The 23,143-nt window shown below is 37.0% G+C and overlaps 1 protein-coding gene across 5 annotated transcripts in view; it reads right to left on the bottom strand.

Annotated features, from left to right (window-relative positions):
- ICA1 (islet cell autoantigen 1) overlaps nt 1-23,143 on the bottom strand; it is a 71,328-nt gene that overhangs the window by 32,710 nt on the left and 15,475 nt on the right. For all 5 annotated transcript variants that reach the window (XM_061469280.1, XM_061469281.1, XM_061469277.1 and 2 more), the window contains 4 exons: nt 21,378-21,549; nt 19,487-19,559; nt 17,856-17,979; nt 15,433-15,631 (listed from right to left, as the gene is read on the bottom strand). In XM_061469280.1, the coding sequence (XP_061325264.1) occupies nt 15,433-15,631; nt 17,856-17,979; nt 19,487-19,559; nt 21,378-21,549 (568 nt within the window). The remainder of the gene's footprint in view (nt 1-15,432; nt 15,632-17,855; nt 17,980-19,486; nt 19,560-21,377; nt 21,550-23,143) is intronic.

Genomic DNA, 23,143 nt, shown 5'->3' with positions numbered 1-23,143 from the left:
CTACTTTGTTACCCTGTGATCTGTTTTAGTGGATAGAGATCTGGCCAACACAAACAATCAAGACTAGAGTTTGGTTCATATTACCCTAAAAGAGCCTATTTCTCTCCAGTGGACTATAAAGGGAGTTCTTTTTGATTACTTCAGCGCAGACATCTACACAGCACATGTCTGAAGTTAGGTTTGACAAATCCTAGCCTAAGTGAAGTCCAAAAAAAAAAAAACCACAAACCTAAACCAATTTCCTTTATTACTAATAATAACAGTATTAAATACATGCCTTATTTACCATTTGAATTCATCCAGTATAAGCTTCCAAGCCATGGTTCTTGATTAAACTCCTGAGGAGTAGATTGACCCTCAGCAACATACATACCATGGGCAAGCCTACTCTTCATTTTCTCTTTGTTAAATGATGTAGATTGGCTTAGAAACACCTTGTCTTAAGTAAGCTTCCCTACTCTTCAAGTTACATCTTACACTTTTTGATACTTTTCCTTAAGTTTTTCTTAATTTCTAGCCCTGTCCTTGTCCTGTCAGTACTTTGGGTCAAATGTCTGACTTCTTCTTCCTGGTTTGAAATCCATGTATATGTTCCTGGGTAAAGGAGAATCTCATGTTAAAAAGGAAAGTGCTTAAAAAGCATTGCTGCATTTTTTTTTTCCTTTAACAGTAATATAAAATTATACGGTAAGAAAAGATGTTGTTAGGTACATTGAGTAAACTACTACTATTTTAAAATCCCAATAGAGGATTTTTTTTCCCCAAAAGATATTATACAAATATCATGTTTACCAAACAGCCAGGCTGTGGACATGCACCATAACTTCTTTGTGGATTTTATTCAGTAGAATATGAAATTTGCCCTTTGTGTCACATTTATACCACATTTCCCTCTTATGTTTTTCAACACTCTGCCTGTAAAAATTTTACTGCCTTGAGCCTGTTGGCTCACACGTCACATAACTCCAGCCTGGCAGTAATGAGTAAGCCATGGTCTAAACTGCTTACTTCATAACTACTGACAGTCAGCAGATGTGTGCAATTCTCTCACCCCTGTGAGGATATAAGGTTATGGCTGGCTTGAATATTCTTCCTTTTTCTCGCCTTCAAAAAACAAAGTTTCGTTGTACCATCTTCTCATATATTCACTGACAACTATTGCAGAAATTGAATCCTGCTAAGTAGCTTTTCTTCTCTCCTTTATGCAAGCTCATGCACATTTGTTTTACTCCTTTTTCTCTTTCTTTTTTTCTACTACCTCACTTCCTTCCCAGCCCTATGTTTATTCCTGCTGTTTTATAGTGTAACTTTTCCAACTCTCTTGTGTCTCTTCAGGGATGGGGAAAAGTGAGAACTTCCTTGCACATTATGCATGTGATTCCATAAATATTACACAGTGACATGAAGAATTTTTTTTCACTCTATATTTTTCTTCCACCCAAAGCTAAACTGGATCTGCAAGAGCAGATCAGCTCAGGCTTAGCAATGGGGGAAAAAAAGCAGGCGAGAACAAGATGTCTGATCAAAGCTGTAAATTAGTTTCTGTAAAAAGATGATATACTAGCATTTACCAGCCCAGAAAAAAAAAGAGATGACTAAGGAGGAGAATGATGGAAGTCCATCACACAACACATACAGAAGTCGTAAAAGACTAGAATTGGGCAAAACAGCAATCAGAGGGCATTAAACCAAACTAGCTGTTTGAACTCAGCATGGGAACAGTGAATCTTTACACAACACTTGTGTCAGTAGGGCAGCTTTCTGATCACAGTGAACAGATTATGGCCAAAATTAACACTGGTTCAAAAGACAACTGAACAATTTTATAGAAAAAAACAAAACACTATGTCTTATGATGCCTCTACTGAGCACAGTAGTACAAGAAAATGCTATTGTGTATTTGCTCTATCCTGATTGCTAGCATTGGTCTCCAGAGAAGACAGATGGTGGACAAAGAGCGCATTTTTATCGGAACTAACAGCCCATCCTTAAGAAGAAGGCAACCTTAAGGCATGTTTGCAGGTCAAACTGGGCTTGCGAGTTTGCTATGTTAGATTCAGACTGCCTTAGGAGAATTCTCTGTTTTGTGGTCTAAGACAGCACAGATACTTCAAAGAAGCTTTTCCAAGAAGGTAGTAATCTCTAACATTTGTATAACAGCAGATTTTCCATGATCAAAATTTAACAGCACATTGAGTTATATGATTTTGAAACTGTAAGAGTGCTCAGTTTCAATTCCCAGAGTGTATTCAAGTACTGCCTACTCCCAAACATGCCTAAATAGCAGAAAGCACGTACAAATGCTTCAGATACTGTAGCTGTATGACAGTATATAAACTTTGCAGTCACACAGATTCATTTGGAGGAGTAGGGACAATTTTGAGATGCTCAAACATTTCCACAATTGTAACTGCAGTGCAGAGAGAATGTCAGATCTCAGTACTTTACCTTCGTAAGATTTTGTACCCCTTGTACAGAAATCTACATATATATTAAGACCTGGGGTTTGAATTTTGGAAATGGATTGTCAAAACCTGCAGAATCTACCTGAACAGGCTTAGTTTATCTTCCGGTACCCACTGCCACAGCATGCAGCAAACACTCCTCTCTCCTCATTCAAGTCTTAGAGGGTTGTCTGTTGAGTGAAACTGTTACTAAAGATATTTAAGAGAGGAGTGGTGCACTCCACAGTGTTACTGTATAATGAATCTTCTGGGAAAAAGTATATATAGCTTCCCCCCTCCTTTTATGTTTTAAGAAGGTAGTTTGCTAAAAATAAATATTGTTGGAACAGCTCTATTACTGAGTTAGATATTTAATTAGAACAGGCCCATCAATTAAAGATACTCTAAATTCATATGCCAAAAATATTCCTGCTATTCAACCAACAGGGTGTTCCAATAGAAAATGTCTCAAGAGAATAATGCTGGGGTTATTTTCCTTGCCCATTTAACTTTTTTGACTTGGATTTGACATGTTTTTCTCCCTACTATCAATACTATGGTAGTGCAAAGACCTGTACCCAAATGTGTAGCAGCACAGTTTTGTTATCATCTAATTCAAATTTCTCTGAGACATGAAAACTACCTGTTACAAGTAATACTACTCTGTGCTAAATAACTATTTTTTTAACCACTGCCCTGCAGCAACAGAACACACTTCCTCCTCCATTATTAAAAAATAATTTAGTCCCTTCATAGGAAGATAAAAAAGGAATAATAAAAGGGGGTGGAAAAGTACAGCCCAACAGCAACAGAAAACCTCTGAAGGTTTTTTTTCCTAAGGAATTAACACATATGAAGGAGGTATTTTTCTCCTCCTTCCTGATTTCTGCCCTTCTAGCATGGCCTAGTGCAGACAGACACAGGACATGGTTTGGTGAGAGAACAGCCGCTGAAAAATCTTTTCCACTTACCCAGCAGCTGGACACAGCCCTGATCAAAGTTACATTTCTCAGCAGAATCCAACAAGTTTATCCAGCCAAAAATCAGACAACAAAATCTTTAGCTTTAAGTCTGAACAACAACTTTCACAGAGTAGCACAGAGCAGTTCCAAAATATGAATCCAATTGCTCTACCAGAAATGCATTCATTGCAACAAAACATGAAGCAGAATATACACAGAAAATACAATATGTCAGCTTTTTTTTTTTTCTTTTTTAAATGTCTGTCAAATACAGGATGTGACCAACTCTGAAATACAAGATGTGGATCACTTTCATAACTCCAACCACTGTTTACAGTAAATTGAAGGAAAGTTTGCTAAAATTAAGAAGCTGAAAGCAGCAACAGTCCTTACTTTTCCAAAACCACACTCAAAGACATTATTGAAATTAAGATCACAGCACAACATAAAAATCAGGCAAAGCAAAACAACTTTACTGAGTCACACCACCTTAAAAGATTTAAGAGCCCCTGAGAGCACAGCCCTAGAAATGGAGGTTAGGGTTAAGGTTATTTTTCTGCAGCTTAACCAAACTGTTTTAAAAATGACTTTGAACTGAACAGATGCTAAGCATGTTTACAGAAGATATTTCAAATTAAGAGTAGTGGAATTTAAACTGGGGAAAATACACTTTAAGCTAAATTGATAGATGCTATTCTCAAATGCAGGAAGTGTTTACACAGAGTTCTGTACCAATTCAGCTTCATTTAGGCACCAGTTCTCAGAGAAGCAGCATCTCTGCATGGCCAAACACCTTCCCTGGAAAAAGGGCTATGTGTAATCCTGACATTTCCTTTCCAAGAATCAAAAAAACTTTTCCCCACTCTTCAAGTACTTAAGCTCCTCAAGCTCCTTATGTGTTACCTACTGACTTCCCTATCTCCTGCCTGTGCAGAAAGAAGCAATCTCCAAGTGAACATGTCCACACTTTACGCAGGGTAGGGCCTGACCTCAGCAGCTTTGACACAAACAGCTGTAGCTCTTGTTCCAAAGGAGGGCCCAGGACGAAGCAGAGGGCAGCACTCAGCAGCTACACCCCAGCTGACACCACTGTTGGCTGCATGAGACTTCTCAATTTTCTCTAGCGTAAAGACAAACTACTTATGATTAATCTGTTTAACTTCAAACTGTATCAAAGGAGGGAGTTTTCATGCAGCCAGACATGTAACAGCTGAGAGCTAGAGTGCACACAGCCTTTCCTCCGAACTTATTCACATCGGGTCATTACAGGAATAAATTGTGTATGAGAGCAGCTCTACCCCTCAGAGCTTACACCTTCTGGGTACTCTCTGCTTATTGGCCAGCATAGAACAAACATAACATGCTCCTCAAGCTATTAAGATGGAAAGGTTTCTCACAGTAATTGTATTCATTTTTACAGTTTAGATCAATACGCAAATTGTTTTAAAAAGGGAACAAACATGAAATGACAATTTAAATGAAGGAAATAAATACATTGCTTCTAGCCTTGTCAGAAGGTCTTTTTTTTTTTTCTTTCTACTGTAAGAAGCCTAGATACATGCTTCAACTTTCTGTTGGTAACAGGTTTCAAGTATTAGCCAAATCCAAGATGTGTGCTTTACTAGGCTGAAAAAAAAAACCAACAAACCCCAGATGTGTTGACAGCAACAAGAGACCTTGAAGCAAGGACGTACAAAGACAATAATTACCAATGATTTTTCTATTCCCGTTACCAGGAGGTTCTTAAACTGCATACAGAATGACAGTCATCTAATATCATTACTTCAGAGTTTGGGGACAGACTTCTATGTTAAAAGCCCCAAATATAGTTCTAGTCGTGAACACACATCTGTCAATCTGCAGTGGTAATTACCACAACAGCGTGCTTGGACTTATACTATTTTAAACTGCAAACGGGTGCACATTTTCGTGTATGAACATACATCCTCTTCAGGGAAGAGGTCCTGATAACTTAAAACATTTCCTCTCCTCAAATGACTACAAGGACTTGATAAAATCAAAGTTCTTTGCACAGATGCAAATAACTATGTAGCCTGAAAACAAAGAATCACATTTTGTTAATATGATGAAAGTCTGCAAGTTGCCAAAAACGACTGCAGTCGTTGCAGTAAGAAGCAGACCGACCAAAATCAATGGCAAAAGCAAAGAAATAAGCTTTCAGGTCTGAAAGATCACATTCAGTTCTAAATCAGAAGTAACCTGGATTTAGAGCCAAAAGTGCTGCGAATTGCTGAGTTTATTATAACTCAATTGGGTTTAACATACAAGACAACCTGAGAGCAAAGGATGGTTGGCACAGATGGTGTGTGGGGGGGGGGGGGAGGTATGCCGGCAAGTAGAGAGTAATTAGAGAGTTAACCACTGCAGGAAATGGAAACAGGTAATTACTACGTCTTTGAACACTGGAAGACCAGAGGGGCGATGTAAAGAAAATCGTAATATAGCATAAACCTAATCTCTCTACTATGCCCATGATTTTATTCATCTAGTAATTACACAGTTCGGTTTATCTTATTGCCTGAAGATCTTTTGGAAGTCTTCGTTACCCCTTTAAGTGCAGTGTCATCATAGTTGGAAAATGTCATTTGTATTTTTCATTTCTTTACACCCAAATTAAATTCTTCAAGGTCTGACTAAGACGGTTACTTGACTCTAGGCCCCTTCTGAGTAGGCAGATGGGGGGAGTGAATAAGCTGGAATTAGGTAAAGGGATGTGAAAAGGTCTAGTTCTGGTGCAGTAACATTTACCCCAGTGAAAACACCACAAAGCAGTAAGCTGGCCTGCAAAATCCTCTTGGCATTGCAAAGGGTGGTGGGATGGGCAGATAGACAAATTGCCATGGAATGCCACTGACAAATATAGCTGCAAATCTAGCTGGATGTGACAGCAACACTCCAAGAAAGATACCTTTAACAAGATCACCATGATGACCGAGTTGCCTTTATAGAATCATAGAATAGTTAGGGTTGGAAAGGACCTTAAGATCATCTAGTTCCAACGCCCCTGCCATGGGCAGGGACACCTCACACTAAACCACATCACTCAAGGCTCTGTCCAACCTGGCCTTGAACACCGCCAGGGATGGAGCATTCAATTTAGATGCATTATATGCATCCCTGCATCTAAATGCAGGGATGGAGCATTATATTTAATCCCCAGATGCAATCCCTGTCCAGAGCACAAAGCTACTCTGTTTACAGTGCTAATGCAGGAGCAGAAGTCCTATAAATTGAAGTTTTGCATTTTGTTTTCTACTAACTTCTTTCAACACAGATTATGAAACAGCACCCACTAATAATCATGATTCATTTATAATACTAAGTCTGTGGCACACAATGCCATGTGTCATTATTGCTTTTCCTGGTTGTCATTTAATGGATCAGTAAGTATGCATTGTTTCCCTCAAACCAATTTTATTATATTTTATCCAGAAAATACCTCAGAGTGATTGCACTTACAAAAAAAAACCAAAACTGAATCTTTCTATAGTGCTCTTCAGACTTCACACTGTACTATTACAGAAGAAACAACATTTGCAATCTAAGCAAGGTTCAGGCAGAATATCCCTAAAACAGAGATGAAATGGCATATTAGCCGTTTTTCTGGTTAGAACAGTACCCTTTGTTTCTTGGCATTTTTTGCAGTCCTATCTTCATTCTGTTTCCTTATGCGAAGGAGAAAAATCAAAGATAGCGTCTTTGTAATCATTCAGAGCCTATGTAGCATGCCTGTGTAGCATATAACTGAACAGCAAAAGCCTTCTGAAGTAAAAGCAGATGGACTACATTATGTATGTGCCCAGGCATTTTAGGAGAGTATAGGAAGAATTCCTGGGCAGTGGTGACCATAGAAAAACTTGGTTCTCTTGTGTAAACAATGTTTTCCCCAACAGCTGTATTCCCCTTCCTGTTTATTCTTCTCTCCTGCAGAATTCTCTCAGTTCAGTCACATCTGCATTTCATTTATTTTAAAAAATATTTCTTTAGCTATTCTTCTACCCTTTTCAGATTATTAAGGCTGAGGGAATTTTCCAAATCTCATTTCTACTCTCACAACCTATTGTGTTTACATTTTTACACTTCATTTAGGTTCTAAATTCACATAATGATCCATATGGGTTAGGGGCTTTGCCCACACAGACCAGTTTGCCAGGTTAGAGTTTTCATGTGAGCAATAGAAGTTGTCTAGGCAATCATCTTTTCTCTGTGATTTTAAGACCACACCACAACAGAATAATTAACTCAAAACAGTGTTCAGTTGTTCCTTTTTTAGAAAAAGGAAATTAGTATTACATTTACAGCTTACATGTCTATCATGATCAGATGTAAGAAAAATTCTTGGAGCTTCATTTTTGTCTCATCATGTTTGAGAGGGCCTTTTTTAATATCTGGGCTAATAATTACTATATTAAAGTTGAACTTAATATTACTATTGATTTTAATTATTAAAATATTTGCAGTATTCTGTTGAAACATTATGAGTTCTGCTACTTATGTGAACAGAAATTATTAGGATATGTCTGCCTGCCTTTTCTTGAACTAAATATGTCTGAAAATGTACAATTAAAGTAAGTCTAGCTTTTTTAATTTTAACTAGGTTCCATGAAACAAGGCTGTTAAAAATATATTGTATCTGTAGTCTAGCACTTCATTTTACTCTATTTTACAGCCACTTTGCCAAGTCTCACCTCAGACTCTTCTTTCTTAAAAATAACTGAACAGATGATGAACTGCCTCTCAAGGGCAAGAATCAATCTCTGGAAGCAACTACACTCTACAAGCAATACCTATTAAGATGATGTAATCTGTTCCAAGAAGCCTGTTTCTATTTTTAAGTGGCATACTCTTATGCTTTAAAAGGGCATCTCCATCATATAGTTACTCTGCTTTTAACTCAATAACAATCATCAGCAGTATTTAATATATAATGAAACAGCTTCAGAATATCGTTGATTTTATCTTATGGCCTACCCCGATTCTTACAAGTGGTACTTGATGTGGTGAAGTTGCAAGATTATAAAATGCTTACACTATGAAGAACATCTTTGCTTAAGGTCATGTTTTCAAAAAAGGTGTATCTTTCACAACCACCTTAAAATGCTTGAACATTTTGTATTTAAAGTATCTTGAAATGTTTTGTTTTCTCCACTTAATGTTATTGAATTTGACATTGGAGAACCTGGAAAAAACATTACAGCAGAAACTGCACAGAGAAAACAGTGTTGAAACTCCATCTGCTTTTACAAGGAGAGACAATAATGACAAAGCAAAACCTCCAATTTTGTATAAAAAGCACTTTGTGTGTGCTTTGTTTTTGACCACCAAAATTCTAGGTAAGTCATTAAATTTAACATTTCCAACACCATGTATTTTCCTATTAAAAAAAAAACAACAAAAAAATCTTAAAAAATAATGTTCTTGCTGCTATTCCTTACCAGAATGCAACCAAACACACTCTTGGTGGCACAGGCATGTCACAAGAAGTGGTATGTGTAGGTGTTGCTTATCATCATATTGTAAGAGCATGCTGTTATCTCTTTATCTTTGCCATCACGTTGCTACACTAAGAGGCGGATCTCAGAGTGCAGTGTGACACCATCTTACTAATTTTAGAGTACACAGCTCTCTTGCAGAGATTAGTATTGGATCTCACCTATTCATCTGATGAGCAGCAGCAATCCAAACCTGCAAACAGACTGGAGGCAGGAGTGGGACTTTGTTTATTTAAGGAAGATTTTGAACAAAGAGTGATAAAGATGGATTATCACTGGGATAGACTTTAGCATCTCACATTCCTAATGGGTATTATAAAAGCCAGCATTATTTTCCACATTATAGTACCATATATATCTAATGTGTGGTCTACTAAAGCTACTCGGATCTTTCTGACTTTTCCAGAGCATAACAATCATCATCTGCTCTCACATGAAAAGGCCTACATTTCTGTCACTTAAAGGTTGATTTAAGTTTTCCAGGTGCAGTTAACCTTGGAATTTAATGTAGAAGTATAACCTAAAAAGAAACAGAGTCAATGGCTGACCACAACATTTTTTTTCTTACCTTTTTTTTCTCTTTATTTTTTTTTTAAATGAATAAAGTTAGTAAACATTGACTACCATAGCTGGCTCTAAACATTAATCACACTGCTATTTGTAACTATGGCAGCTGAGTCTATTTGTTACACCAGTGTGACTGCAAGGGCCAAAGATATTTTTCTTTGAGAAGCTGGTATACTTTGCTGCTGGAAAACCAAAGGCTTTTCAGCTTATATCGTCTGCAGATGTAATTATCATTAGCACATTTTCTTTTGGTTGGCTTTTTAATAATTGAACTAGAACACCACCAATATCCAAGAAACTTCTAAGAGTGTCACCCTCAACTGAATTATATTTATTAGATGTAGAAAACCACTTGGAAAATATATTACAAATGCACAATTTTGTGCTGGCAGGAAGAAAGCTTAGTTGATCTTTAAGGTATTTTCCATCTTTATATTCTATGAGTCTCTGAAACTTTGTTTAGTGTCCCTCAGCCAATATTCTCCACTCTCAGCTCCTGAGAGCTCTTATTTTTCTAAGCAAAGTCAAATTCATTTTTCCAGTAATCACACATGAGGAACTGCAACAATTCAGTTTTGCAATTTTTTCCTAATTTAATAATTTTATTAAAAATGAGAAATAACACAAAAAATCTGTAATGTTATTTATAAATCTGTGTTGTTTACTTACTCTTCAGTTTGCGAGCCTCTAAATGCCTGCAGATTCCCTTTTCATTTTTTTACCAGGAACTGAAATTAAATTTACAAGGACGGAAACTGCAAAGTCTGTTCTTACTTCAAAGATCAGCATCACATTTGCTTTTTCCTCCTTCCCTAGGTTTTTTGTCGGGGGTTTTTTTTTTTTTTTTTCATTTTCTCAGCTCTCCAAGAGTTTTCAAGATGTAACAGACAATTAAAAAAATAATCCTCCAGCACATTTTCACAGTGCCTCCAGGTTTGCGGGGCTGCTTTAAGTTGATGATAACGGACAGGCAAGTAGCAGATGATGCTGTAACATAGTATAGCCCCTTCATCATCACACAAGCCAAAATGCACTCATCTCAGGCAGTGCTAATAGGCCAGGGGACAGAAGGGGAACAGAGATGTGGGTACCAAGACTTCCCTGTCAGGCTGCAGCAGATGTATCTTATCCATACTTGCTGAGATCCTTACAATGAATACATATACTTCAGCCTTTCCCTTCTGACCTTTTAATCAATGGATTTATTTAGATCTTCATCTTTATTCCCCAGCTGTCCCCACAAGCTTTAACTGTCATTTCTTAAAAAGATATTTAACAGAGAACTTGCATAGATCAGCCACTCCCTACATAATTTTGTACATTTACAGAAACAACGGTTTAAGGTAGTTATATCATTATAAAAAAAAGTATTACAAAAACAACAGTTTAAGGTACTGTTACATCATTATCAGCTCTTGTTAACTTCCCTTTTTCTCACTGCCTTTCCTTTCCTCTTGCCAGATTTATCTTAAAAATGTCATTTAAGGGCATTAATTTTATTTCAACTACGTGGAGTGCTTCAAACTGTGCCCAAACAACTCAGTTGCAAGCTTTCAAGTTTCCTGACAGCTGTGTGCAAAGTAAAAGCTAGGCATTAAAGGTCCTATTGTCATTTAGGATCTTTCGGGGAAATATTCTAACAATTCTCATTTGTGGTAGGATCTATTCCACCTCCTTAACACTTCTGTAGTTCAGAGCTCTGCACTGTGGGGGAGAACCTTTCTAATCATTCAGAACAAGCCATGCTCCTCGTTCTCCTCACAGATCCCATGCAAGTATATCGATCAAAATCCAATCCTTTTTCCAAATAGTACCCCATCTAATACATACTGTTTTACAAAATCACATATATGCTTTAATAACCAAATACCACAGAGATAGATATAGGACTTACATTGTATGCCAAGCAGATCAGCCTCCTGGCATTTACTTAGGTCTGCTGCAACCAGCCCATGCACCACTCCTTACCCTTATACAGCTTCAACCTATTCTTTGTCCCATCTGAGCTTCATTTGGTTCATACAGAAGCAGAACTCCCAAAAAAGCAGCTTCGGCAAAGCAGACAGGACTAGACAACAGGGAGAAACAAAGCCCAACACTTCAGGTACCCAGTTCTCAGTACACTGCTGCAGCACATCATGTCTCAGGGATGCCAGCATGGCCACTGGGTATTTACAAAGACACTTCAGCCTGAGAATGAAGGGGAAGCAGAAAACTAGAATAATGATGGAAATGAAAAACAAATAAAGGAATAATATGCTCTATCAATGCAGCACGATATATGTCCTGCCATGTTCTCTCACTTTTAACTTGCTACAGGTGGCATTGTAATGTCTAGGTTTGATAAGAAAGTCTATATTGCAGGGTACAAGTGTCTGAGGTAGCTTAAATGAGTAAAAATAAACAGCAGAGTCTCTTCTGTGTTCCTACAGGCTGCACATAGTAGGCTGCTGGTATCCTAGTTTATCACTCTGCACAATGGCATGCTCCTTCTTAGAAAATGCATGGCAAAGCTTAAATTTTTCAGAGTTAGAGGAAGGACATCGGGGGACTATCAGCACTTGGACAATTTGGTCTATATTTTTACAACAATATGGCAGAGCTCATGCTATAGTGTACAGTCATGAGACAGATAAAACAACCTGGATTTAAGAAGCTTAAAAATCTGATGAGTGCTGGAGAATTTGGTAAAAGGCTACCAAATCATTCAAATTGTTTTAAATATCACACCATTGCCAAGATGCTGTTTAGATTCTCTCAAGCAACACTTAAAACTGTGAACTTGGTGTGGAAGACCTCTATATCTAGAATAGCACTGGAGTATCCATAAAAACTTTCAATAGAAACAACAAAAACAAAAAAAGAACTAAGTTACATAGTATTATAGAACTCTGCAGGGAAAAATAAATACTTCACCCATTTCCTTGGTTTGACTCAAGTAGCTACAGTCACAAAGATATCTTCAAACAAGAATGTAAAAGGCTGTTCTGCAGTGTTCTGGGACACTTTGAAAGTGATAATATTGCCATGTCTTGCATTTTTAGACTGATGCCTTGAGAACAGCATTAGAAAATTCATTTAAGTACCTCATTGTTTTGAAAGACAGCTACAAAAATGCCGATGTTTTAACTCAGATTTTACCAGTTCTGAAAATACTGGCTCAACTGTTGATCTTTTAGCCTGAGCTATTCTGATGGAAAGTATGAAAAACCTGTATGGATTGATTTAACTTTGGCCTCCAAAATCAAGTACTGTATCTGTATACATAATGACACACACATAGGATTACATTATAAAAGGCCACATTCTTCAAAAAACAAGTCCTACAACCAAGTGATAGAAATAGTGCTGATGCACTAGGTGCATTAAAGATCACTAAACCAGCACTGTTTACCTGAAACAAAAAAGGTGTTTACTGAAGTAATACTTAGGATTTTTACAATTAGAAGTCTGAAGAAAACTTTATTTCAAGTGCTCTGACAGAATCACAGAATCAGCTTCATTAACTGCTTGCTGCTGTATGACTAGATATGCAGCTCCAGATCAAATACGTCTCTCTGGTGATGGTATATTTTAGAACCAAACCCCTTGCATCAGTAATTATGATATCTTTCTCAACACAGAACTTGAATAACTTTGTAAATTATTGTTACAGATCCAAAATAAGTCCTAAAATCCCAGCATTACACTGCCACACTATGGCACAATTAAGTTCTGCAAGCAAGAATAGAACAAGATGACAATAAAAATAACTCCTTTAATTATTTAGGTCTACAGCATCCACCATTAGTTTTGTTTGCCTACTACATTTGTAAAGCACTAAATCCAAACTGTTGTGTCTTGTTACGCAACAGCTAGCTAAGTACATTATGCTTGAGGAATTATTTTTTTTCCCAAAATGAAAAAAGAGAAAGTTTACTTTCTCCAAGCGTTAAAATCTTCAAAGACTAGTTTGATGTGCCTGTTGCACAGATGGAGTATGCAGGGAAGTGGCTACCAAGGGCATTTCTTTACTCTGTTGGCTACAAAATACAGAGCTTTTTGTTCTCTGCATTACAATGCAATCTGAAAGCTTTTCAGTTGATAGGCGGCTGGAGGAAAGAAAGGTTCAAAAGAACTTCTTCAAGTTTTGGGTTGTTCTTCTTTTTTTTTCTTTTAACTATTTGTGGTAATGCTACAGAATTTTATAATCTACATTATTACTTTATGTCAGAATATAATTCATTTCAGACTCAAAAATATTTCAATATACTTAGTATTTCCACATTTTTACTACTAAGTTTTGTAAGACCTTTAAAAAAAATACCCAAAAAACCTGAAACAAATATTTTTGCTGACCTTGAAGCACAGCAATTCAAGATGGCTGAAATTTCATATCTTTTTAACTACAGCAGATCACTGTACAAAGCATACATTATTTTAATTACTTTTCCATTTATATAATTTATACCTTCCACAGCATTTGTTTTGCAAGAAAGCTATAAATCAGTTTTGTATGACCATTACCAGTACTGCTTTATTCATTCTAACATTCCACTTTTTAAGTGTTTTTCTAATAAATCAAACATTATACATAAGCAATTGGCTGAGGCCAAGACCATACCAATTATTTTACCTGCAAGGACTCGCCATTCTAAACATTTCCCACAAGGCATAATAAAACACATGTCTGGTGCCACAAGACTTACAGGAATACCCTATACTGAAACATTAAATAAAGATTAGATGACTAGCTGGAGTTTCATTTGTTCCACCCCTTCCTTAATTGTTACTGTCACCACTTCAGTTTACAAAAAATGGCATAGCCTCGATGCATGCCAGTGCTTTCCCGTGAGGATGGATTATTCAAGCTTTTAAAATCACAAATTAAGTATGTTTTGTCTCCAAACACTTTCAGCCACAGATTACTTAAACCATTGATGAACAGTTTTATCTTTTGTACATTACCTGTCTCTAAGCCACATGCACATACACTTTAATACAATTTTTGTTTTTTAGGCCTCTGCTTTCAATCATCACAAAAATCCTGTAAAATTTTTACTGCCTTTACTCAAAGCCCAAGCTTTGAGGCCCATGTTATACCCAGGATCCTACCTCCTCCTAATAGTCAAGATGTATAAACAGTAAACTGTGAACATTATAGTCTTCTAACAAAATCGGCACCAGAGCCTCACGAGCAAATCTGAAGTTCTCATGAGTGTTCTTGAACTGACTGGGACAGGATGAGTCCAAGTAAATTCTATACTTACACCTGGTAGCAAAAATGCAGACTGCCAGACTGTGATTTTTGGAAGCCTTTTGAGAGGAGAGGAATTTAGCAAACTTGAGTGATACTGAATGAAGATTTATGGAGAATGCATTATTAGCAGTTTTAGTGATTAGCAGTTGCCCAAGAGTCATGCTGGACTGCACAAGGAAACTGAAAACAAATTCCAGATTTGCAACTTCTCCCCAAAATCAAATTTTGAATTGAATTTTGAATTCAATTCAATTCAGCCAATTTTGAAAATGTTGGTCTTTATCTGTATAAAAAAAAATTAGCAGCAGACCCCTGCAGCATTTCTGTTGCTCTGTACTTTTTAGTTGCAAAAATAAGTTTTCCTTTCCCCGGCTGACAGTAGTCGTATCTTCTTGCATTTAGTCATTCAGGCATCACAACTAAGTACTTAAAATCAGATAACCTACTTTAAATTTTGTATTATTTAAATTAGAACGCTTTAGGCTGAAGTTGAACAGACTACTGAAAAATGATGCTTCTTAGTACTATATCTTTCCTCCCAGCACATTCTATGAAGGATCCTGTAGTCTGTATCAGATAAATTGGACTCCAGTTACAATAAATTGCATCCTTAGTACTGCTGAAATTTTTCCTTGGAAGAACTAAAACTACGCTTCATTGTCACTCATCAGACATCCCCTTCTAGGAAACTACAGGAAACTTCATACCTTCCTGAACTTTTCCATCTGCTTATAAAGATCTGGATCCAGCTCCTGAGACACATCTTTCATCCAGAGTAGAGCTCCTCTATATTCAGTCCGATACTGTTCCATTCGGTTTACTGTCAGAGAAGTGTCTGAGATGGCCCTGTACCTGAAAGTCTCCACTTCTTGGTATAATCTACTCAAAGGTGTACGCAGTGCTAATCTGGAGGAAGGCATGGAGGAAAGAAAGGAAGGAGAAGAACATGTCAAAAGAGTTGTATTAATCTGTCTGCTTTTGCGGAACAAGTACTGACATATTAGTAGCCATCAAAAAACCACACACTGCCAAAACAGTTCACTTAAGTGTAGTCATGTTCAGATGGCCCTAAAGCTTGGCTGGGGGTACACATGAATGGATTAATTTTGCATGAATATTGTATTTGTAATCTTCCTGTTCAAGTAGTGACTTTTCACTTACACATGCAAGTAGACAAGTAACCTTTTCTAATGTGTATCCATATTTTAGTTAGCCAAGCTGCTTATGTGTATGCTGTTACCATTCCTCTTCACAAGCTGGACTACTCTAAAAACATACCTGAGGTAACTTTTACTGGATGCATACCACAGATGTATACGGATTGTCACGTTAAGCCTTGAAAAAAGCACTTCCATTAGCCCTTTAATCTTCAAATGTAAAGGTAAATAAAGAAGTCATCTGTCAAGTAGATAATGATCTCATTCCTCCTCACTTATTTATTTATTTTAGGAATCTGAACAATGTCTTTGAAAGACATTTAACTTTTGGAAGGATTTAGGCATTTTCTTAAACATTTCTTCCAGCAACTACACTTTGGAAAGGCAGTAGGGGACATTGTTGTCTTCCCTATGTCATCACTTTAGCTCCTAATGTGATCTCAAAACTAGATAGGACTACTTTTGCTTTGCTTCCTCCTGCTGGTTCTGCTTTCCTCTTGGTTGCCAGCAGCTACCTCACTGAAATGGGTTCAATCAGTTCTACAGCAGTGTTGAGTTAGTTTAATGTGTTACTTAGCGACTTCCTAGGCATAAGAGAATTCCTAATTTCAGCTCCAGTAACCAGTGAATTGTGTCTTCTTGATCTCTAACTACTGAGCTATTGGCATACAACATAAATAAGAGCAGCCCCAACTTCATGACCTTGGAGACATCTCAAGAGAAGCCAGACAAACAACTGGTTTTATTTTTATGTGATTTTATTTTAAAAGTTGCTTTAAAAATGCATGAAGTGAGAGACACAATAAAATGTGAACTTGTTAGTGTACTCCCTCTTAATTTTTTCTCGTTCTACAAAAACTTACTCAGCCCTTCAAAGGAAAATTTGGTTTATGTAGATGTGTCATACACTGGGATTTCAATAAACGTTTAGACTTTTATAAAGAGGAAATCACCAGTGCTTTTGCTGAAAGGTGCCTTACATGTGTTTTAAGGATCCCACTCATGGCTGTTACTGGATGTGCTAATGACCAAACTCTAACCCAAGATAAACATTGGAAATTCTCAGTGCTCTGTATGCAGTGTTTTATTTTGAGCCAAGCAGCTGCACTGTTAAGCTAAAGCTGGAAAGTATCATGGTAGTTAAGAGCCCCAAAAAAATCCTGTAAAATATCACAGAATAGAATTTTCCATTGCAAATGATGGTGAATTTCAAACTTTCATAGTCCCAATACTGTTTAACAAAACCCCAAAACACCATAGTACTCATCAGGTATTGTTACTTATAAACTCTCTGAGCAAACACAGGGTCAGTGAGACATCAAGGACTCTAGGTAACAAACATATTTGTGCATATGTGTGTCTCTGGATTCCTTACTTTTACTGATTTGTTCCTACCCAACCTACATGACCTCAGTGGGGGTCTAAGATCTTCTCCTGAGGAACTTCAAGATGTAAGGCTGCAGCAGAAACTGGCAACCTGACTCCTCCTTTCTCCTCTATTTACTTGAGGCATGAGACTACATGGCTCAGAAAAAGGCATTTCCTTACCCATTTCCCTGCCGTCCCCGGACCCAGATTACCTCCACAATGAGCCTGCTGTAGCATTTCTCTGCAGAGTGAGAAGTGCCACAAAGCAGGAGAGGGACCTGACATCAGCTCCTTTACAACCCCACTGCTAGAGATGTGTGCAGATGCACAGCTTTCTGAACTCCTGAGCTGTACAGTTGCAAGCAGAGGATCTGGAGATACACAGATGACATAGCAGGTCCATAAGACAAAAACCAGGATCAGGCAAAACTACACAAAGCAAGCCACTAATATTGCAAATACTACAGACAGGTTGGTCAGTAATAACTTTCTTATCATTTGGTTCCTCACATATTTCAAATGGCTAAATTAATTATGCCAATGGTGAATCAACTACAATTATCCCACATACTTTGTAAATCAGACAGCAATTTTGACACATATACCTTTGCTGAGAAGAAAAACAGAGAGCTTTTCCTGTGGCTTGCATCATTTTTCCTGCTCTCGTTTTATCCTGAGAGCCCTGCAATCGAAGAAATTTCCCCAATTCATTTTCTTCCTGAGAAAGAACTAACGAAAAATAAATGAGTGGTCAAACATGTTATTTAATAGGTTCCTAACAGCTTTAAAACAGGCTTAACATCAAATAGGTTAAGTTACTCTAAATCCAAGCAGCACAGCAAAAACATAATTTCATTGAATTTTTGTATTTGGTAAACAGAAGATCTGATTCACTAGAGACATTTGCTGATATACTTAAGAATCACAAAATTCCATCAGTGCCAAAAGCCAACAGGAGAAAGAAGAAACATGCTGTTACTTCCTTGAATAAAAATACTAGGTTGGTTAGATTACACAAAGGGCTCAATCTTGACTAAAGTATCTTTTAGTCATGGATTTTAAGACTTGTTTGGTTTGGGGTTTTTATTTTACTTTTTTATCATCATTATTATTTGGTTGATTGGTTTGGGGGCTATTTTTAGTTGTATTTTACCACCTGTACTGCCTCAGCTGATCTTTGGTAGCATACCTTCTCTGAAGTTAATTTTGACTTATACTACCCAAAGTTAGTTCACTTCCTTTTCTCTTGATCTCCAATTTTCATGCTTGACTACAGAAATGAATTTTTCATATGGAAAATCTAGTACTTAATTTTAAAAAACATTCATTTTCAAATTACTCTGCAAGATTATTTTACAACTTTAACATTTTACACAATTCAAACACTATTTTCAAAATTATATTTCAAATATCTGAAATATTTCTAATAAAGTGATACTTTTTTAAACTAGAAGATGACAATGACTTGTTGATTACTTCTAAGCTGGAACCATGGGTCTTCATGATCTCATATCCTTATAAAAACATTTCATTATGGTCTTACCTATTAGTCTTCCAAGGCAGCTATTTACTAAAGTAACAATTTCTTCCCACTATGAATAGTGAGAATGGCCTAATATAAAGAAAAGATATTCCCTGAAGTCCTCATCCTTTTCCAAATGCTGGCAAGTCAAATCCATTGCAGATTCTAGTAGAATCTGCTGCATGCACGTCTTTGCGTCAAGAGATTTCACCTGCTACTGTGGAACACTTCTTGAACACTACATTTCTTGTACACTACTATTCTATATTCTAATTTTACCTTCAGATCCTGAAACATTATCTCCAACTCTCTTTGGACAGTCAAAAGAAGAAAACCCAAGAAAATATGAACAACATTCCACAGAAGAAAGTAAATTGAAAGATATCTCCAAAGCTGGATTCTCTTTCCCAGGCCAGAAATCACAGTAGCAGAGAATCAAACTATCGATTGCAGAGAACCTTTAGAGGTCATTTAATACAACCTGCTTCTTGAAGCTTCTAAAATGAGGTCCCTGCCTGCCCCAGTAACTGCCACTAATTACTATACACCCAGTAGAGCCAAGTCAGCATTATCAAATTTATTGTAATAGCATGGATTACTTAATTATAAAACTAGTATTAAGCCCAATATTCTTCATAGTCAATCCTGATTAAAAAAAAATTATTCCATAATGCAGACCCCCTTATTTTAACTACTGTATTCGACCATACTTACAACAAATCCTTTTTTGATACAGTTCAATTGCTTTCAGCAGCTCCATACACGTTCTCTGAATAGAATGGAACAGCTGATATTGAAACAAAATACACAAAAAAATTTGTAAGCGTATACAAGAAACACTGACAATTCAAATACAAGAAAGAGATTATTTTTTGTAGAAATTACAAGGATCACCATTTTCTTATTGAACAATGAGTAATTTTTCCAGCATGAAAGTAATTTTTCCTTATTAATTGTGTTTTTCTTTCAATTAAGTTGTCCACTGAAACTAAAGAGAGACCAATCGTAACTTATGAAAGGAAAACAAAGACAAAAATAATTTTGGAAACAGACCTAATATAAATAGCTAATAGTTAACCAAACTACTCATGTTGGGGGGGTTTGATATATTTGTATATATATATATATATGAAGGTGTAGTACAAATCTTTCTAAAAAAAACCCCAAACAAACACTCAAAAATCAAAATAGAATAAAATGTTATCAAAATGTGTATGATGCTTATCAGGTGTAGCAACACACATACTGAATTTTTAATACTACAAAGTCTAGTGGAACAAGTTTGCATTGGTATTCCAACATAGGAAGTTATTGTTTTAAACTGAGATTTTAGTGGCATAGCTCCAGTTCTCTAATCAAATTTTATAAAGCATCATTTTCTATAGGAAGTGGGTGGGGGTGGGAAGTCAGTCTTGACTAAATTTGGGGATTGTTTGACTTCCTGAACATTTACACGGGTCTTTTACACTGTGTTACTTGTGCTTGAGAAGTTGTTTAAGTGAAAACATGCTTATAGTTTTGTATCTGGTAAATGCAACTTTCCCCATTTCCAATCCCACTTAACTAACAAAGCATCCTTTCTGATGAATCTGCAACACAGTAACCATGGTAGGAACTCAGGTACATTTTTATGTGATCGTTACAGCCTTCCAGCTTGTTTTAAATCAATGCTCTTGATTTATAACCCATCATGAAGAGCCCATAGATAGAATCATGTTCTAAGTTATCACTATTATAGCTAGCACTACAAAAATTTGTTTGTTGTAAACCAGCCTCTTGTATTTCAGCCAAAATGTGGATAAACTGAGAATCTTAAGTCAACAATTTTCTATGAAAATGCAAGAAAACCAGTAAGGCAAAACTTTCCTCCTTATATAACAAAACAATACAGATAAAACTTAGCTGGACACTAACTTGATCACTGCACTTTGGAAGTCCATTCTCTCTTTTGCTTTGTGTCAAAGACGATCAAGCTCTTCAGTTTGCAGAGCCTTCATATTTTTATTATTTTTCGAGTGGGGTGGAGGATAATGACAGTAGAGATGTATTTGTGACAAAGCAGGATTCCTTCTCTTGGTGACACTTTACAGACTGTCAGAAACTTCTTGGGTCATTTCAGAACACACCTGTCTGCACAAAAGCTTCAAAGAGCAGGGCACATTACGCACCTTGCTCCTTCTTGGCACACTGCATGTTTTTCCCTGCTGTATGCACTATTTTATAACTGTATAAAGAATGTCACTTGTATATACTAAGGAATACTATTTAAAAAAAAAAACTTGAACTGATATAAGCAAAGGATAAGAATGGCTAATATAAGTAGAAATGACCACCTCCTGCTCTCCTCTAACAACAAAAGGACCAAAACCTAAAAATAAGTAAGAGAGATATTTGGTTCCAAATAAAGTTTGAGGGATGTGGGTTTGTGTTACAAAATCCACTGTGTTTCCTATATTTACATAGGTAATTTTGTAAAAAACTAGAAAACATATTACAAGAAAACAATTATGCAAATGTATATACTCTATTATATATTAGAAGCTTGATGGAAATGAAAACATTTTAAGAATTAACAAAGAATACACATTATGTAAAAATTACAAACCTCAAGTTTTGCATCCAGATCTGCATCTGAAGCCACAACATGTTCATCTTCTTTTTTTCCTGTAACTTTTATAAGGGTTTGTTTTGTTTTCCAGTATTTTTGTTGCATTTTATTGACCACAGATTTTTCTTGGCTTTGAGCATATTGGTCATAAAATTCCCTTGGATAATTGCTAGAATATTAAGAAACAAAATTACAAAGCTTCAATATGATGCTTAAAACCACAAATCTAACATGCTAGATTAACACATTTCCATCAAGAATATTGCATTTGCATGCAAACATGTACCTTCCTACCATGCATTTCTTCATTATGCATTAATAACAAATCAATTAACTTAGTACATTAACTTTCCCCTCCTACTTTAGAAAATAACACACTGCTTTCAATTTGAATGTATTTAACATGTATTTTAGCAGTACTGCCAAATAATCAGCTGCAAAGAATTCTTCCCAATGCATTAGGGAATGATTTATAGCCCATGTAATTAAATTTTTATTTTTATAACTAATAGGAGAGTTTCAAATGAACTAGTAGAGTTGCTTAGGCAGCAATCTCATGCAAATTCAGCAGTGTTGGTGTTTCTCATTTTATGAATGGAATTAATTACTTCTTGCCCTCCCTTTTTTACAATTGAATAATACAGAATTAGAAGAGCACTCATCTCTTTTGAGCATGCCATGTGAAAGGTAGATCACTCACGACTCCTTTCATACATGCAATGACTACATGACAGCTGTGGGTGCATATACATGCAATTGTTCTTCAAGGATTACAGATGACTCTGAATTCCTGTAGCAGACCAGCAGAATAAAAAGTGTAATCTAAATACAATCACAATCTAATCTAATCTAATCTAAATCCTACAAAGACAAATTCCCTGTCCCACAATATTTAAACCACACCAAGATGTGTGCCTGGCAAAATCTTGGAGCAGATTCTCCTGGAAGGCATGCTAAGGCACATGAAAAACAACAAGGTGCTTGGTGACAGCCAGCATGGCTTCACTAAGGGGAAATCCTGCCTGACCAATTTGGTGGCCTTCTATGATGGGGCTACAGAACTGATGGACAGGGGTAGAGCAGCTGATGACATCTACCTGGACTTGTGCAAAGCGTTCGACACTGTCCTGCATGACATCCTTGTCCCTAAATTGGAGAGACATCAATTTAATGGATGGACCACTCAGTAGATAAAGAACTGGCTGGATGGCCGCATGCAAAGAGTTGTGGTCAATAGCTTGGTGTCCAGCTGGAGACCAGTAATGAGTGGTGTCCCTCAGGGATCGGTGTTGGGACCGGTCCTGTTCAACATCTTTGTCGCTGACATGGACAGTGGGATTGAGTGCACCCTCAGCAAGTTTGCCGATGACACCAAGCTGTGTGGTTTGGTTGATACGCTGGAGGGAAGGAATGCCATCCAGAGGGACATTGACATGCTTGTGAGGTGGGCTGGTGCCAACCTTATGAAGTTTAACCATGCCAAGTGCAAGGTCCTACACCTGGGTCGGAGCAATCCCAGGCACAGCTACAGGTTGGGCAGAGAAGAGATTCAGAGCAGCCCTGTGGAGAACTTGGGGGTGTTGGTCGATGAGAAAATGAACATGAGCTGGCTTCAGTGTGTGCTTGCAGCCCAGAAAGCCAACCGTATCCTGGGCTGCATCAAAAGGAATGCTACCAGCAGGTCGAAGGAGGTGATCCTGCCCCTTTACTCTGCTCTCGTGAGACCTCACCTGGAGTATTGTGTGCAGTTCTGGTGTCCTCAA

The sequence above is a fragment of the Pezoporus flaviventris genome, unplaced genomic scaffold (assembly GCF_033815535.1).
Source record: "Pezoporus flaviventris isolate CSIRO_AGI_PZ_B2104156 unplaced genomic scaffold, CSIRO_AGI_Pfla_v1 ptg000055l, whole genome shotgun sequence".
NCBI lineage: Eukaryota > Metazoa > Chordata > Aves > Psittaciformes > Psittacidae > Pezoporus > Pezoporus flaviventris.
The sequence above is the reverse complement of the archived record's forward strand: the minus strand, read 5'-3'. Positions and strand labels throughout refer to the sequence as shown.